Here is a 17996-nt window from a genome sequence, read left to right on the forward strand (position 1 = left end):
CTCGCTGGAAGGGCTCTTGCTGCTTTGAGGTGGCTGAAATGGAACCACCTGTGGATTAAGACTGCTGGCGATGGAGCCACGTGCTTTATTTGTAGCCAAATTCTGCTTGGAGCTGCCGGAGTGAAATTTGGTGCAAGGTGGATTTGACTGTATCCAATTAAGAATGTCTTCATGCTCTTGCTAGCCAGGATGGCTGTTCCACAGCAGGACAGGCAGCAGACTGGAGAAGGTCTTTACCTTTCTTAGGTTAAGATGGGAGTGATATAAATAAATAATGGAGCATCTACTGAATGTGTTCAGTGTTCATCAGTGTTCAAAAATGCTCATCTGTGTCCTTATTTACTGTGTGTTACCACATGTATTTGATGGATAGCAGTGATCATAATTACAGATGCATTGTAGTACATATAAAAGAGCAGAGTTAAATCTGATCTTAGCTGTGACATTTACTAACCTGACTCTTTATATGAGAACTTTATCGAGTAGTTTTATTTTCTTCATTGTATTTTGTCTGTTCTCACTATCTGGGTATGTGTATGTGATTGCATTTAAATAGCCATAATTCTACTTTTATTTTGATTTTACTGTTGGCACATGTAATTGCAGTAATGGTTGGCTGGTGATTTTTATGTACTTCATTTTCTTGGTGGCTCAAATTTCACTAACCATCTGATCTTTCTTAACTGTCCATATTAAACCTGATAACTATTGGGAATTTGACTATCACAATGCTACATAGATAATGAAAATCCTGTCTCATCCCCAAAGGCTGGGACTAAAAAGGAGTCTTCCAATATGCTCTAAAAATGAACAAGTTTAGACTTAGCTGCAACTACTGTTAAATAAAAATAACAATTTCAGTGTGAATTATCCATATATTTTTTACCCAAATGTGTTTTATTTTTTTTTACTTTATTATTTTGTATTATTATTATTTTATTATTTTTTTTATTTTTATTTTTTTTATTTATTTTTTTATTTTTTTATTTTTTTTTTTTTTATTATTATTTTTATTATTATTTTTTTTTACAAAATTATTATTTTGTATTGTGCACATGTACATACAGATGTGGTTGGGTCCCATAGCGGTTTTTTATATTAAAAAAAGTATGAACATGTGTGTATATGTATGTATATATGTGTGGTTATGTATATATGTTATCACATGTAAAAAAAGAATGCAAAACTGTTGCTTTTTTGTGTGTAGTGTTCTCCCTTTCTGTTTTATTAAATATGTAGTAACTAGTTATTTTGTATATTTTATTTTCAGGTACAAATTTAGTAAGTAATTTTGAAATAATGCTTTTTTCCAGTACCGTTTTTATCTCTTGATTAACTATCTCACTTTTTCTCTCTCTGTCACAGGGTGAAAGAAAGATGTGATGGAGGTGAATATGGGCTGCTGGTCAGGCACACGGCCACCTCCGTCTTGCCTTGCCCTTCTGATTGTCAAGCTCCTGGCCTCCCTTTGCAAGGTAGTTCATGGAACCGCACCACTTGGCTTTCACTTCACACATTCCACTTACAATGCTACCGTGTACGAAAATTCGGCAGCCAGGACCTATGTCAACAGTCAAACGAGAATGGGCATTACCTTGGCTGACCTTTCTTGGGATATCAAATACAGGATAGTATCTGGCGACGATGAGGGCTTTTTTAAAGCAGAGGAAGTCATCATTGCTGACTTTTGTTTCCTAAGAATAAGGACTAAAGGTGGGAATTCTGCTATATTAAACAGAGAAATCCAGGACAACTATTTATTGATAGTGAAAGGGTCTGTCAGAGGAGAGGACTTGGAAGCATGGACAAAAGTGAATATCCAGGTCTTGGACATGAATGACTTAAGACCTTTGTTTTCACCAACCACATACTCTGTCACAATAGCGGAAAGCACTCCTTTAAGGACTAGCATTGCACAGGTGACCGCAACAGATGCGGATATTGGGTCCAACGGTGAATTTTATTATTATTTCAAAAACAAAGTTGATCTGTTCTCAGTACATCCTACGAGTGGTGTTATCTCCTTAAGTGGCCGGCTAAACTATGATGAGAAAAACAGATATGACCTTGAGATTCTGGCTGTGGACCGTGGGATGAAGCTTTATGGAAACAACGGTGTTAGCAGTACGGCCAAGCTTTATGTTCACATTGAACGTATAAATGAACATGCTCCAACGATAAATGTAGTAACGCATATTCCCTTCCCATCAGACAAGGAGCCTACCTATGCAGTTGTTAACATTGATGACCTAGATGAAGGAGCCAATGGAGAAATTGAATCTGTTTCAATTGTGGCAGGAGATCCGCTGGAACAGTTCTTTCTGACTAAAGAAGGTAAATGGATGAATGAGTACAAAATAAAGGAAAGAAAGCCTATTGACTGGGACAGTTTCCCGTATGGTTATAACCTAACTCTCCAAGCAAAAGACAAAGGATCTCCTCAGAAATTCTCTGCAGTCAAATTGGTCCACATTGCTAGTCCCAAAAAAGAAAGTATACCCATAAAGTTTGAAAAAGAAACTTACGATGTTTCGATCAATGAATTTTCACCTCCAGGTGTGGTGGTTGCAGTAATTAAGCTTACGCCTGAGCCACTGGGTGTGGAATATAAATTATCTCCTAGTGAGGATGCTAATTATTTTAAGATCAATCCCATCACAGGCCTTATTACTACCGCTCGTCCTTTGAAAATCATAGAGAAGGACCTCTACGAATTAGAAGTATATACAAACAAAGGTGGTGATTTAAAAGCACAGGTTACTGTCAGGATAGAAGATGCCAATGATCACACTCCGGAGTTCCAGCAGCCTTCGTACAGCTCGTTTGTCAATGAAAGTGTCCCTGTGGGCTATAGCGTTTTGGCAGTTTCAGCAGTCGATAAAGACAGGGGAGAAAATGGATACATAACATACAGCATTGCCAGTCTGAACTCACTACCATTTATAATAAACCAGTTTACAGGTATCATCAGCACATCTGAAGAACTGGATTTTGAGTCCTCACCAGAAAGCTACAGGTTCATTGTGAGGGCTTCTGACTGGGGTTCTCCTTACCGCCATGAAAGCGAGGTGAATGTCACCATATACATTGGCAATGTCAACGATAACAAGCCCCTCTTTGAAAAAGTGGCATGTCAGGGAGTGATTTCATCTGACTTTCCCGTTGGTGGTCACATTACTGCTGTTTCTGCTATCGACATAGATGAGTTAGAGCTTGTAAAGTACAAAATAATCTCTGGAAATGAGCTTGGCATTTTTTATTTAAATCCTGACTCTGGTGTCCTGCAACTTAAAAAATCTCTAATTAATTCTGGCATAAAGAACAGCAATTTTGGCCTTAAGATAACAGCCACTGATGGAGAGAACTTTGCTGATGCTATGTTTGTTAATATTTCCGTAGTTCATGGGAAAGTGTCTTCAAAGACCTTTAGCTGTAGAGAGACTAGAGTTGCTCAGAAGCTAGCAGAAAAATTGCTCAAAAAGGCAAAAGCAAATGTGAAGCTGAATTTGGAAGATGGTTTTCTTGATTTTTATTCAGTGAACAGACAGGCACCGCATTTTGACAAAACCTTCCCTACTGATGTGATGGTTTCAGAGGATCTGCCAGTTGGTGCCACCATCCTAAGGATAAAAGCTTATGATGCAGACTCAGGCTTTAATGGAAAAGTAGTCTACACAATTTCTGATGGTAACGGAGATAGTTGTTTCAACATTGACATGGAAACAGGGGTACTTAAAGTTCTTATGCCCTTGGACCGTGAAAAAACAGAGCTCTATCTCCTTAATATTACAATTTATGATTTAGGTAATCCACAGAAATCTGCATGGAGACTATTGACTGTCACTGTAGAGGATGCAAACGATAACAAGCCTGTTTTTTTACAGGACAGTTACTCAGTTAACATTTTAGAAAGTACAAGTCTTGGTACAGAGATTATCCAAGTAGAAGCCAGAGATAAAGACCTAGGATCCAATGGGGAGGTGGCTTACTCGGTGCTTACGGACACCCAGCAATTTGCCATCAACAGTTCCACGGGAGTGGTGTACGTGGCCGATCAGCTAGACCGGGAAACAAAAGCAAACTACACACTAAAGATTGAGGCTAGGGACAAAGCAGACAGTGGCCATCAGCAGTTTTCTGTTGTGCCTCTGAAGGTTTTCTTAGACGATGTCAATGATTGTTCTCCAGCCTTTATACCATCCAGCTACAATGTGAAGGTCCTTGAGGACCTGCCAGTTGGCACTGTCATAGCTTGGTTGGAAACTCATGATCCAGATCTCGGCTTGGGAGGTCAAGTCCGTTACTCTCTGGTGAACGATTACAACGGGCGATTCGAGATAGACAAAGCAAGCGGTGCTATCCGCTTGAGCAAAGAGCTCGATTACGAGAAGCAGCAGTTCTACAACCTGACGGTGCGCGCAAAGGACAAGGGGCGCCCGGTTTCTCTCTCTTCCGTTTCTTTTGTGGAAGTTGAAGTAGTGGATGTTAACGAAAATCTCTATACCCCCTATTTTCCTGACTTTGCTGTCATTGGATCTGTAAAGGAAAACTCGCGTATTGGTACAAGTGTTTTGCAAGTTGTTGCTCGAGACGAGGACTCTGGAAGGGATGGAGAGATCCAGTATTCCATCAGGGACGGCAGTGGGCTGGGGAGATTCAGCATAGATGAAGAAACAGGTGAGTTTCATTTCTAATTTCCTTTGCCTTTCATGGAGGTTCTTGCAAAAGAGAAACGTAGGCATAATTATTTTCTGCCCATTACAAGAAGTTCGATTCTTCATAACAGGCAAGATAAAATTACAAATAAGGATTTTCCAGGCACAGTGATGACATGATTTAATTACCTGGTTGCATTCATTACTCCATGAGTGTGAAATAATGCACATGGCTTTTCAGCTGCTATGTGATGACTCCATTTAAGAAGCAGTGATAGGTGCGTAATGACTCTCTTGCAGTCACTGTATTATCTGTTGATCGTTGTAAATTACTCAGGTCACCTCCACAGAGTCATAACACTCATGGCCTTGAATGCAGTGTTAAACCCAATGGAAGGAAGTGAGGGGCAGGAAATATGAATTATTTCATCCTAAAACTTATTTTTGGTCTTGTCCTTGTTGCTGGGAGTAATTTTTCATGGGAGTCAGCAGTCTGGAATGATGTGCCATTCTGTATAATATGCTTTCTTGTAGCATGCTGTCTTCATCAGCGTAGGCGTGCTTGTGAAGGGTACGAATACAGGGAAAGATGCACTCAGCCTGTGCTGACTTTTCCTTGGTGGCAGTAGTATTAACAGAGGGAAGATTTTGAAGATGTTAATCTTCACTTTTACCACACTCTATTGGAAAATGTGGAAAACACCAAGTATAAAAGGCTATCTAGTTAAACACAGCTAACGAGCTGGCTGTTTATATGTCTGATAGCTGTTGGGAGTAATGGTGCAGCTGTGGTACTAGAAGAAGTGAAGAAATTAGAAAATATTAGTCAACAGTTTAAAAATTATATTAAATATGTTGGGTCTGTGGGCTTACTGTGGTTTAAGCAGACTTTGTATGTCTTTTTTTCTGAAGCTTTTAATTGAGAATGTGGTATTAAAGCATAAGATTAAAATGTATGTTTTGGCAAATTCAAACTGTTTAATCAAATGTCAACTTTCTAAACTGAACATTATGAAAAACAGACGACATTACAAATGCTGTGGATCTCGTCTGAACATAAGCAGTTGAAAATATTTTTATTCTATTTGTGTTGTAGTCTCTGTGCTGCAGCTGTGCACAGATGACAGTCAAAACCTTGTGTCCAGAAACATTAAACTTGAGTGTCAGAAGTCAAGAGGGCACCTACTCAAATTTCTAGAAATGTTAAGAACTCACATATCCTACAGTGTTAATAGCAGTTGAATGAACTTGGGCAACATTATTTAGGCGGTTGAACATGATTTTCAATTTTAAGCTCCGGCATTTAAAAATATTAGCCTACTTTATTGAGTAGCATGGACTTCAGATAAAAGGGTTCCTTTTGAAGTAATGGGAGTTTGGTCTAAATGCTTCAGCCTTGTTCTGAAAATCTTGGGATTCAACATTTGGTGAACTGAAAGGAATTGTTAGGGAACCAGCTTCCAGGAGGATAAATTAGTATGTGTGTTGTTCATTAATAAATTAACCTAAGTTATTGCCGTGTGTCTAGACTATTAAGGGTGATAGCTCGCACCGAGTTAGGGCCCCTCTTCAGTAAAACATGGATCGTGTTCTGAGATGAGTGTGAGTCATAGCTGATATTACACATTAAATGTACTTGATTTCAATTCTAGAAAGAAACTAAGTTAGTAAAAGAAAAAAACACACCACAATAAAACAGAGCTTTAAAAGTTGCATATCTTTGTCTTTTGCTCTTTCAAGAGTATTTTGAAGAGCCAACCCTGTTGCCTGTGCTGTCTCACAAAGCTATTCCAGAAGATATTTCATAATCCAGTACTTCAAGATATATTTAGATTCTTTTTGTATGTTTTCCCCAGCTGTTTGATACACCTTAAGTCATCTTGAAACCAACTTGAAGAATGCTTGGGTGCACAACTGGGCCAGGGATGCATGGAGAGCAGGATTTGAGGGTTCAGGAATTACCCCACTGTTGTTGTGCTGTTGTAACTTGAGTGCCAAATTTGACCTGCTGTGTCAAATAGGACAAAACATTAATAGTCTGCTATTGAACTGGTGGCAACTTAAACACTGCTGAATGATGAATCAGCTATCTAGCTGTAGAAAAGAGCTCGTCGCATATTGAATTAATTTACAAAAAGATAGCTGTTTATTTACTTTCAGTGCAGTTAATTTGTCACTTTTAAACTGACCGACTCTATTGGCTTATACGCCGTCTCTCACGAAATTTGTGAAGGTAAGCAGGAGCGTGAAGTACAACAAATCAATATTTTTGGCTGGTGCCTTAATGAAAAGAAGACTGCAGTATCCATTATAATCATTAGGATATAAACTGGGCCAAATTCATCCTGATGTGAGCAGGCTGGACTCCAAGCAAGTCTGTGCTTTCAGCATATTTCTGCTGGGGTGCATTATTTTTGTTCTTTCGCAATATTCCATCGTGATGGTGTCACCCCGTGTGCTGAGTGAGCTGTGCCTGTGCTCCTTGGGGCATGTCCGGACTGAGGAGGGGAAGAGGGTATGGAGATACCCAAGGAGGATCTGACCTTAGAGTGGATGCTCACTGTGCCTTGCTGCCACGTGCTTCTTGGCATAGTGGCTTTGTTCTCATTCCTTTACAGGTACATACAGATGCATGTAGGTGCATCTAATTCTCCAGAGCTTGACCTGGCTGCTGGTGCAGCTGACACAACAGGTCCTCTGCATTCAGGTCTGAGCAGTGGTCTGTGGTCTGCTGGCTTGGAGTCTCTCCATATTGGCCAAGGTGGATCTCTCTGCAGAGGGTGTATGTGCAAATCTTGATGCTGTTGCCATTTTTGATATGAGATGAGTCGTAGGATTGGGCTGGGGATTTCCTTCCTGCAGTGTGTCCCTTTGTTTTGTGTCATGGAGGACCGCTGTTGAGGATTGATGTTGCATGGCAGCATTCACTGTTAGGTACTCCCAATTCACAGATGGTAGTAACCAGAAGCATAATGAGCACTTGCCAGCTAGAAGTATTTGATGAAGTTGAATTTTACATATATTTGGGCCCACAGCCTCTTGAATTACTTCTTACTTTGTTTTTCTGGATTAACTTCTCTTACCAGGAGATGAAGCCAGTGCAAATCTCTAAATCAATAGAAACTCTCCTGCTGTAGAAGGCAGTAGTTTCAGACCTCCTCCAGCTCCATCCCTACTTTCACACTAGCACCTTAGCCATCACACTAGATGTTTCTTGGGTTTACAACACAACTCATGTTTCTTGGCATAAAAACAACACCCCCTAAAAAACAAACAAACAAAGAACCAAACAACCATTAACGGACAAACAAACAACTGGTTTAAGACTTTTCTAGAAGGAAAAAAGTGGTTATTTTTTTAAATTGAGAACTCTATTTGTTGATGCCTGCCTCAATGGACATTCAGTTTGTCACCAGCCTATGTGCGCAGTTCAAACTTATTGATTTTCTTTCTTCATTGGTCTGTTTATTGACTGATGGTATAAATGTCACAAGCTTGCCATTTAAGAACCCCGCACTGAGAGATGTAATGTGATTTTGCCATTTATGGATTCTCTTTTTCCTTCTGTCTTCCATTCAGAACCACTTTTCTTTACATCTCTCCCTTTCTCTGGACTCCTGAGATGTAATCTACATGATGAAATGTGCTCATGCACAGTCAGAGGTAGTCACTGCAGGATTTCCTTATAATTGACAGAGAAATACAGTTGATGGAGAAATTATTCATATTACACTGTAGTAAAAAATAAATTAGATTAGTCATGCTCTGAAAACGCACTGGACAGGAGCATCCCACCCTCTTTTCCATCTACAGAAAGACATTAAACTCCGATGCTTTGATCTCACTTGCTGAAATGGGTGGTAAGCTTCCCCTTATGCAGCTTTTGGGCTATGGAGAAGATGGAGACATTTCTTCATCTCTAGTACCCCTCCTCACCTGGTGTATTTCTCCATGCTCCTCACCAGTCTGCTAATTGCAGTTCTTTAGAAAAGAGTTGTATAAAAACTGTCTCTATTTCTAGAGTGTTGGAATATAAAATAAGCATTTTTTTGGGAGATGGCAGCATGCTCTGAGTTTTCATCCTAGCAAAAGCTCTAACAGATACAACTGGTCTTTTGGAAGTGGTCTCTGTCAGAAGTCCCTTACTCACCTAAAATCCCGGATTTTCTCCGCTCTGGTGTATACACGGTTGCAGTGCTGATACCACAGCAAAAGTGGTGTATTTTTGCTGTCTCAGGAGCTTGTGGTGACTCCAGCAAGCGCACATGGCCATACATGCATGATACCACCTACCTTGGGTGACTAATTGCCATCCAGCTGTACTGCTGTGCTGGCTGCAATGGGAACTTCGACAGCTAGTGAGATCTCCTGACTTCTCAAAAGGTTGACTAAGATGAGATCAGTTCTAGCCTAAATGCTGACGTCTTCCTTCACATTTTTTCATGATTTGTGGTTTCACTAAACAGCAGTGTTTTTGACTCCAGCTCCACTTTTCAGTCTGGCATGTGTTTCTACTCTTTGAGCAGTTGATGTAACAGCCTGGCACTAGAAGTGTTTCTATATTTACCCCAACTTTATCCGTGGATGTACTGCTAATAGAAGGGGAATGAACTGAGTTCTGGAGGAGCAGAGACTAGACACACTCGGCATCTGCTGCTGCAGACACTTCTGCAGGCTTGACAGGAGTTGGTGTGATGGTGCCCCAGGATGCAAAGAATGACTAACCCCACTGCATAGGTGGGAAAGCTGAAGCAGTCAGTCTTTTGCAGCTTCTCACAAAAGCATCAAAACATCTTAAGTTGCACTGAAATAGAATATGGAGACACAATAGTGCTGTTAGCGAGATGCTTATGGGATCTTTGATGTTCTTGCAAAGCCCAGAAGCATGGACTTAACACTTTCAAAACCTACTAGCCTCCTTTTCTGAGGTTATTCTGGAGTTTGAGTCCCTTGATTTTTGTTGAGAGTTTAAATTTTGGCATTAGATGGCACAGATTTCCACCCCTGCAGAGCCCCTCTAATAAGAACACAAGCTGGAGATGACCCTGATAACTTGTTATCTTTAGGTGTTTTCAGCCCTGAACAATTCAAATGAATAAGCCAAGCCTGTCTTTCACAGCACTGAAATCTTAAAGACCATGTTAAGTGGAGGTGGATTTCAAATTATTACAAAGTCCATGGATTGATTTACGGTGCCAAGTACAGCGGTCTGATGTTCTGTTTTGAGACCTTTTAAGGTGCCTCAGGAGTGATTGAAATTCCTGACAGACTGTTGCTGGGAGTCGAAAAAGAAGCCAGTTGGTGTTGGAAAACCCTAATAATGGCTTCAAATGACTAATAATGGAAACAAGAAACACCAGAAGATACAGTTTATAATAAAACAGACCTGCTCGCACCGTTAAAACTGTCTGGCAGAAGGGAATAAATTTATTGCTTCAGATTCCTTGCATCTTGTTGCTGTCTTCTAAAATAGTTTTTGGTTATTGTGTATGCAAGTTGAAGGATACTTTCATTTATTACAATTTGAGTGGTCTGATAAACATTTATGTGAGACCATTACTAGCGCTTCCTTGAAACAACATCAAGTAAAAATGAAAATGCTTTGTGAAATGTGCTATTTTTTTTTCTTCCCCCTGCTTGTTTAATTTTATGAAAGTATGTGGATAAATCTGTGAAGACTCACCATAGACTTGAATTCACTGCAGAGTTTTGAGGTGTGAGTGTTACAGACATCATTCATTTTCTTGGTGAGAGTAGGAAAATTTCATTGCCCAGAGCAAGTAGTTCTGAGCCGTTTAAGTAACCTAGGCTTCCAAAAACAAAGTTTTCAGAGTAACCTCAGGCCAGACACCAGAGCAGTGCCAGTGGTGTTGGTGGGTGCTGCCTCAGGAGAGGAGGATGCTCTCAGGAGTCACCCAGGACCAAGCTGCTGGTGCTCAGCCTGGCCACGACGGCTCTCCTGCACGGTCCCCTCCGGGGAGGAGCATGCCAGATGGATCACGCAGCTCAGCTCTGGCCAAACTCTGATCTGTCACCCTCTATCTGTGTCAGGCATGAATAAAGCATTCCTGGGAACAGCTATTTTGGAGTCTGCCATAACGTGTTATCATTATTCTGTGTTATCTCTGGCAGCTTTTAATAGGGCAATCTTTCCTTCATTTATGATTTCCAATTTTGGGAAAGTAATTGTTCGCATTTTTCTTTTTCTTTAAAATTAGTTGCGGTGGAGAAACAAGTTTTTTTGATAAATTCCATGTCCGTGTATTTATAATTCGTAGCTGTAAATTAGTAAAGAAACAAGGCCTGTCTTGGTTTCACTGGAATGAATTTGTTTAAGATTTTATTTAATAACACGAACCCTAAAACAATGCATCAGCTTACAAAAATATTTACTTTAAAGAGTCCTTAATATCATTCTGACATATTTTGAAAGTTTCCTAAGTGAGGCCAGCCATGCAGAATTGTTCCATTCAAGCTGTTCAACTCTCTTGGCTTTGTATTGCATAAAACAGCTCATGATGTACAATTTTTATAGTTAGCTGTTATTTGTGTCTTGTCCCTTCTTTGGAAAATGTTTAGAGAACATCCTTTGTTATTCAGGAGGCTCCTGATGATAGGACATTTCTTTTCAATCTCTTAATTTATTTAATAAAGAAATATACTGTTTGTATTTCCTCCTAGATGTCACCTTTATCATTCCTGAGATTTGTTTTCAAGACTATTTTACATTGCTGTGTTCTGTTATTCTGTCCCCTAGCATTTTAGTCCAGAAGTGACTCCTGCATTATCCTGTGCATCACAGTCCATTAAATCACACCCAGGTGCTCCTGCACCAAGCTCATACCCAAGAGTCAGCCATGGGACCAAGCCACTCAGTAGCCCCAGTTGGACTGAGGGAAAATTTACTTCCAGCATTTGCCATTCAGTCTGAATGTCTGAGCACCAGCTTTATCCTGGGATCACCTCAGACCATGATCTGCCTTCCCTTATGAGCGATTTGTGGTAATTGAGCAGTTCAGCTGAACACCTGATGGGAAAAATCCATTTTATCACTTCCAAGGCACCAGCGGAAGCCTGTAGGCATGGGAAGTGATGTTGTTAATGCAAAACTGCAAGTTGATGAGCATGTTGAGGGCAATGCAAGCAGTCCTGTCCTCCTGGGATGTGCAGAGGAGAAGGAAGATGGATGTTGCAGCAGTGTGTAAGATTACATGGAACCACTTTGCTGCACTGCCTGATCCTTTCCTGAAACAAGTCCAAGAAAGAGGATTCTCTAGTGGCCAGTAATACTGAGGATGTATCCTCCAACTTGACCCTTGCAGCGGGTTATGTGACTTTTTAGGGAGCAATAAAACTGGACAGAGTTGGTCAGGAATTTTTGGGACTAGTTTGGAGCACAGACAGGTGGTAACACTGGAGCAATTAAAAATACAAGTCCATATATCTCTCACCCCACTTCACTATATGAGCAGGCTCCAGGATTTAACTTGGAAGCTGGCTTAAAGCATGCTATGTACAAAGCTGTTCTCTGTTCAAGGACCGTAAGTGATGGTGAATTGGGCACTTTGTTGGAAAGCTCTTCCAAATTTTTCATTGCTCTCACTGCTTAAAAATTGTGTCATACTTCAAGGCTGAGCTTGGCTAATTTCATCACTCAAGTCTTGGAACTTGTTAGGTCTTTGTCAGCAAGGTAAAAAGAAAAACAAAAACAAAAGCCAACTCCTACTATCAGATATTTTTCTGTTTGTACATACAGGCTTACCTGAAAATAGATGTTCAGAGATGAGCTTCTATAGCTCATGGAACAGATTCTTTTAATCTGTAGTCTGCTGTTTAATGTAAACATCTTTATTACATTTTATACACTTATGGTGTCTTATTAGCATTGAAGTGTTGCCAGTAAGAAATAACTGAGGGAAAGCCAAACTCTGTGCATGTGGGTGGGGAGTTTTCACTGCAGTTGGTTTGCATTAGGCGTTTGAGCCCATGCATTTTTGTGTTTCTCAAACTTGACTTGTCCATTGGCATTGACCCGATCATTTTATCCACACCTAATAAAAACTGCCAGGCATGTTCACATGCAGTTAGCAGATTGTCACATCTTTTTCTGTGTCTGCTTTCAGGACACTCCTGCAGGCTCCATGCCCCCAGTGTTTTGCAGAGAACAGGGCAGCAGCACGGGGTGGCAGCTGCATGGTCTGCAGGTTGCAGCTCCTGGTCTTCCAGGCTTGTGTGTAGGTGACATGGAGGTGAAGTCAGCCACATAACATGAGGTGGTGCTCATCTCACTGGCCTTTGCTCACCTGCTTAAATATCTAACTTAGGATGGACACAAACATGAAGCTCAGCTAAGGTGAGGTGAGTCCTGATGAGGTGGTGAAAGCTGAGGGAGTCAGACTGGGCCTGTCCTAGGTGGGTGCTCTTGGCTTTAACAAGCCCTTCTGTGCTGAACTGTGGGAGTAGAAAGTATGTGCAGATGCAGGGCTGTGCTGGGTTAATGTGGTGGTTTTACCCAGCTGGGCAGCTGAACTCCACCACAACCACGCTCTCACTCCCCTTCGTCTACCTCAAAAGGGTAAAAAATACGATGAAAAGGGCTAGAGGGTTGAGATAAGGGCAGGGGCATCACTCAACAGTTAACATCACGGGCAGAGCAAACTCAGCATAGGGACATTAACGAAATTTATTACCTATTAGTAACAAGCTAGAGCAGTGAGAAACTATTGGAGATCTGCTCCGTGTGGGACCCATGGGCTGCAGGGGGACAGCCTGCTCCACCAGGGGCCTCTCCACAGGCCGCAGGGGCACTGCTGCTGCCTTGTGCCTGGAGCACCTCCTGCCCTCCTGCTGCACTCCCCTTGGGGGCTGCAGGGCTGCTTCTCTCTCAGCTCTCACCCCTCTCTCCCAGCTGCTGTAGCACAGCAGATTTCCCCTTCCTTCAGTCTGCTCTCCCAGAGGCCCACCCAGCATCTCTCATGGCTCAGCTCTGGCCAGCAGCGGGTCCCTTTTGGAGCTGTCTGGAGCTGGCTCTGATCTGACATGGGGCAGCTGCTGGGCGCTGCTCACAGAAGCCACCCCTGCAGCCCCCCTGCTACCAAACCTTGCCGTGTAAACCCAGTACAGTTCCCCCTGTGCTCCCTTCACCATTCCACTCTGAAGAGTGGAAGGAAAATGAGCATGGGGGCACAGAGGGCTGTGGGAGCCTCCAACCTATCCCCTGTCTATGTGACTGGGGGACAGACACAGGCTGCAGAGCTCATCTAACCCTCCCCATTCAGCCACAGGTGGTGTTTGCTCCTAGGTGTCTGTGCTGTGATCTGAAGGTAGCAGCCGAACTTTGTCACAGCCAGCTATGCCTCAGCTTTGCAGCTGTTCCCTCCTGTTTAGAGGTGATGACCAGAAACCCACCTCACAAGAGAGATGCCCTGGAGTTTCTTCTCTTGGAAGATGCTTTTCGGTTACTTTGATGGTATTTTCACTGATAGTTGAGCAAAATGTTCTCATTTTACGGGTATGATTGACAGTTCCCTGAAATGACAGACTTGAGATGCATGCAGCTCCAGGCTACAGAGCTTCAGAGATCTGCATCTGGACTGAGCTAGGTGGCTGATTATTCCAGCAAAAATACCAGTTTTGAGTTACCAACCTGAGCTTCCCCTGCAGAAGATAACGAGCACAAAGGATGGGACTCCTCGTGCTCACTGTGCTGAGATGGCAGGAGTGGGGGCCCAGCACCACTGATGCTGACGAGGAGGTTGCAACAAGCAATACAAGGGACAGGGATTTGTAGCCAGGACCCTGCAGGGGTCACTTACCCAAAAGGATCTGGGTGCTGGGCTCAGGGGGTGGGGAGACATGGGGGTGAACTAACAGGAGTTTTTGCTGGGTTGTGTTAGAGGCAGAAACGCAAACTCTGTCTGGAGCGAAACGTGGGCGCCTGTGCCCTGTGTGCCATGTGGCCAACGCTGCTGGATAATCATCCTAGAGACTGTAAGGAACAACTCTCAACCTAACTGCTCTAAGTAATGTGCGGACTAATTATTAAGAAGTGTTTACCTTGGCCTGAGAGTAATCTGAATGTACGTGGTTTTAAATAGCCATCTGTTTCCACAATGTGAGGTCTAGGTTGGTCCTTTTTTTTTTTGTTTTTTCACTATTGAAGCATTTGGTTTTTCAGTTTTATCGAAATGTACATTAGCAGATTTTTTTCTGACTTGTAGATCATTGCAGCCCATAATGAATGGTATGCCTGTTTATTTGGGGATTTTTCCTCCTATTTCATTTGGAAGTTTTACTGAAGATTCATGTCCTGGAAATGTAACTTCACACACAGCTCATTAAAAATAGTTTTGCTTCTCACCACTGGCTCACTTTATAAGGTGACATTTTGCAAAATGAAAAAAAAAAATCCTAACTGTGAATCAGTTAAAATTTTAATAACTTTTTTTTTTTTCCCCAAAAAGCTTTATTTTTTATGAATAACTATGGGATTTAATTAAATTTGCCAGGATACTTCACAGTCCCCAAATACCTTTCATCTAAAGTACACAAATTATTTTTCACATTTTAATGAAGGAAGCTCTTTGATGTGTGATGTTTGTGTAGTTTCCCATTTTAGTGATAGGGTGTGAGAGGTGTAGATAAGTTAATAGTTTGATTTTTGGGGGGGGAAGCGGGACAATGTAGAAATTCATTAAAAACAGCTGGAACTTCAGGTGTTCAACATCTTTGTTACGAAGCTATACTTGGCCAGAGCATACAGTGGGATGGATTCTTCTGACTGCAGCATATCTCTCTATACAAGACCACCCATCTTCTGCTACACAGGATCTTGGAGCTGGTTTTAAGAGGACCAGATTTTGTTAGCATCATAGAACCATTAAGGTTGGAAGAGACCTTCCAGATCATCTGGTATTATTTCTTCTTGATAAGCTGTGTAAGGAAGAACCGTGTTGTGCTGTGCTACTTCTCATTGGCTGTCTGAGGGTTTTTTATGTTAACCTCGCCGAATTATCATTAGGCAGTAACTCTTAGGTGATAACAGATCGCAGTCCAAGTCAGTGATTAACGCAGCTTCCTCTGGGACTATAAGCCTATATTTTGCACTGGGGGAGAGCACTGGTAGCCAGAAGCACCAGCAGCTAGCGCTGGTCAGGGGATGGCAGGAGCCCCCCAGGCTCTCAGAGCTGCTGGCAGCCTCAGGGGCTCTGGGTGAGACCTCAGCTGGGCTTTGGGGCCGATGCTTCTGGCAGGCACTCAGTGCAGCGAGTGTCTGTGGGCTCCTTCCTGGAGCCATGGCCATGTCTCTCGTTTTAACCTTTCCCAGCGGCGGTCAGCTCATCACTGCTCTTCAGAGACGCCCACCTCATCTTCCTTGTCAAGGAAACCCTTTGTAGAGCTGCTGGACGGCAAATTCATCCCACACGAAATACCGATAGGGATTCCATTAGAAGCCTCACAAACTTTTAATGTGTTATTTCTCTTCCTGCAGCACCAGGGACGGAGAAGCGTGTTCTGCGCCTTCGGTACCTACACGCAGAGCAAATTGATGATGTGTCCTCATCTCTGTGATGAGCGGTTACACCAGCCATTTGCTAATGAGATCAGGTGCTTTTTATGAGCGTGCGGCTCCTTTGCATCCTGGTGTGGCTCTGCCTTTAATAAGATATCTTCATTTCAGCAGTCTGTGGCTCAGTGTGGGCAGCAAGCAGCTTCTGAGGTGCACAGCATCCTTCTAGAGAAAGGGAAAATAATCAGAAAGGAAGCGTGCGCCCACAGTGACATTTGGAGAGGAAGGAAGAGGACTGGCATTTAGCTGTGCTGTCCAAGGGGTAAATGGCAAAATCTGTTTAATAAATGTGACCTAATGAATTTAGGACTGCTGATTCTGGAGTTTGTTCCCCCTCTATTTATTGTCAAAATCATTGCTGCTTCCCTCTGAACATGGAAGGCAAGATCTGAATTGCAAATTATGAAGTTTTAATTTGTTGATGCTGGAAGTAAAAAAGCCTTCTACTGGTGGAGGTCGCAGGCTGTAGTCACTCCTGAAATGCCAAGTGCTGTACTGTTATATTGTTAAGAGCACAGAAGGGTTTTTGTTGCCTTCATGTAAACACACCAGTGTTGGAAACTTTTTGCATATGTTTCAGCTATTTCATGGGGATTTCCTTTAATTGCTTAGTCTTTCATAATGAACATTAATCTGTCACTGGCAAAGATAAAATCCATCTAATTCTCAGAAAATCTGTTTCTCTTTGTCCATACCCACAAATTAAAACTCCTCTGATACTGGTTAGAAGCTCTGTCTAGACATTGAACGTGGTCAGAATTAACCTTGTGGTCAGAGCAAGGGGAGCCGTGCTGCTTTGCACTGCCAGTTATAATCCAGTCCACCTTGTCAAGAGGGTTTAGGCTGTCCTGGAAAGTCCCTGGAGGGATTGGGAACTTCTGCCAGAGGAGCTGTGATCCCTTTCCTCGGGTCAGCTGGTTCCAGGAAGATGCTGTCTTCCCCAGTGTGGTCCCCGAAGGCCACATCCAGACAGAGCAAGCAGCTTGTTCTGGATTAACTTGAATCACTGTTGCAGAATCCTGTCTTTGCAATAAAATAAGGCTGTGTTTCCCAGCTCCCTTCAACCTGGCACGTATCTGTTCTGACCATGATAAAGGCACGATCCTGACTCCAGCTTCCTGCCACCTCCCTGCAGGGCTCTGCTGTTTCGTGAGCCACTTGCTGAGCCCCTTCGAGAAAGCAATCAGGGAAGACCTCATCTTTTGGAGAGAAAAGTGAGAGGGTCAGTTCCCTCATCAAACGTATCAGCTGCTGCCTTGTCCAGGCTTTGGCGTAGAAGGAGCAGCTGTGACAGAGCAAGAAGGATGTGTGCTAAAATGGAGATTAGTGTTTTAAGCTGAATATGATGGTTGTTTGCTAAGTGGTGTTCATGGCGTGGGCCCCTGAGCCTTGAGCTGGTATCACAAGCAAGAACAGCTATCGGATGGGTAAAGCTGCTTACTGTATGTTACAGAGATACAAAATCCCTCTGGCAGCGTGACTAACCTTTTCATGCCTCGCTTTACCTGTCTGTACAATAAGCCTAATGATCATCACATTGTCAAAGGCATTTTTGTGCCGGTTGTGATGCTCGCATGATTAATGGCTTTAAAATGCTATGAATGATTTTGATGGAAACACATATCAAAATGCATTGCAGCGGCTGTGCGTAAATGCAGTCGCTTGGTATTTGAAGTTGGAGGGTGTTAGAGCACAACCCCCTTCAGGATTCATGTCTTTTCCATTCTAATCTCCAAGGAAAACTGTAGCGTCTCGGTGACCTATTTAAGTGA

The 17996-nt window shown here is 42.3% G+C and overlaps 1 protein-coding gene across 14 annotated transcripts in view; it reads left to right on the forward strand.

Annotated features, from left to right (window-relative positions):
• Positions 1–17996, forward strand: part of FAT3 (FAT atypical cadherin 3) — a 419137-nt gene that overhangs the window by 89204 nt on the left and 311937 nt on the right. For all 14 annotated transcript variants that reach the window (XM_068669037.1, XM_068669045.1, XM_068669068.1 and 11 more), the window contains one exon: positions 1366–4677. In XM_068669037.1, the coding sequence (XP_068525138.1) occupies positions 1383–4677 (3295 nt within the window). In that variant the 5' untranslated portion in view covers positions 1366–1382. The remainder of the gene's footprint in view (positions 1–1365; positions 4678–17996) is intronic.

This window comes from Anas acuta, chromosome 1 (genome assembly GCF_963932015.1).
Source record: "Anas acuta chromosome 1, bAnaAcu1.1, whole genome shotgun sequence".
NCBI classification, from domain to species: Eukaryota; Metazoa; Chordata; class Aves; order Anseriformes; family Anatidae; genus Anas; species Anas acuta.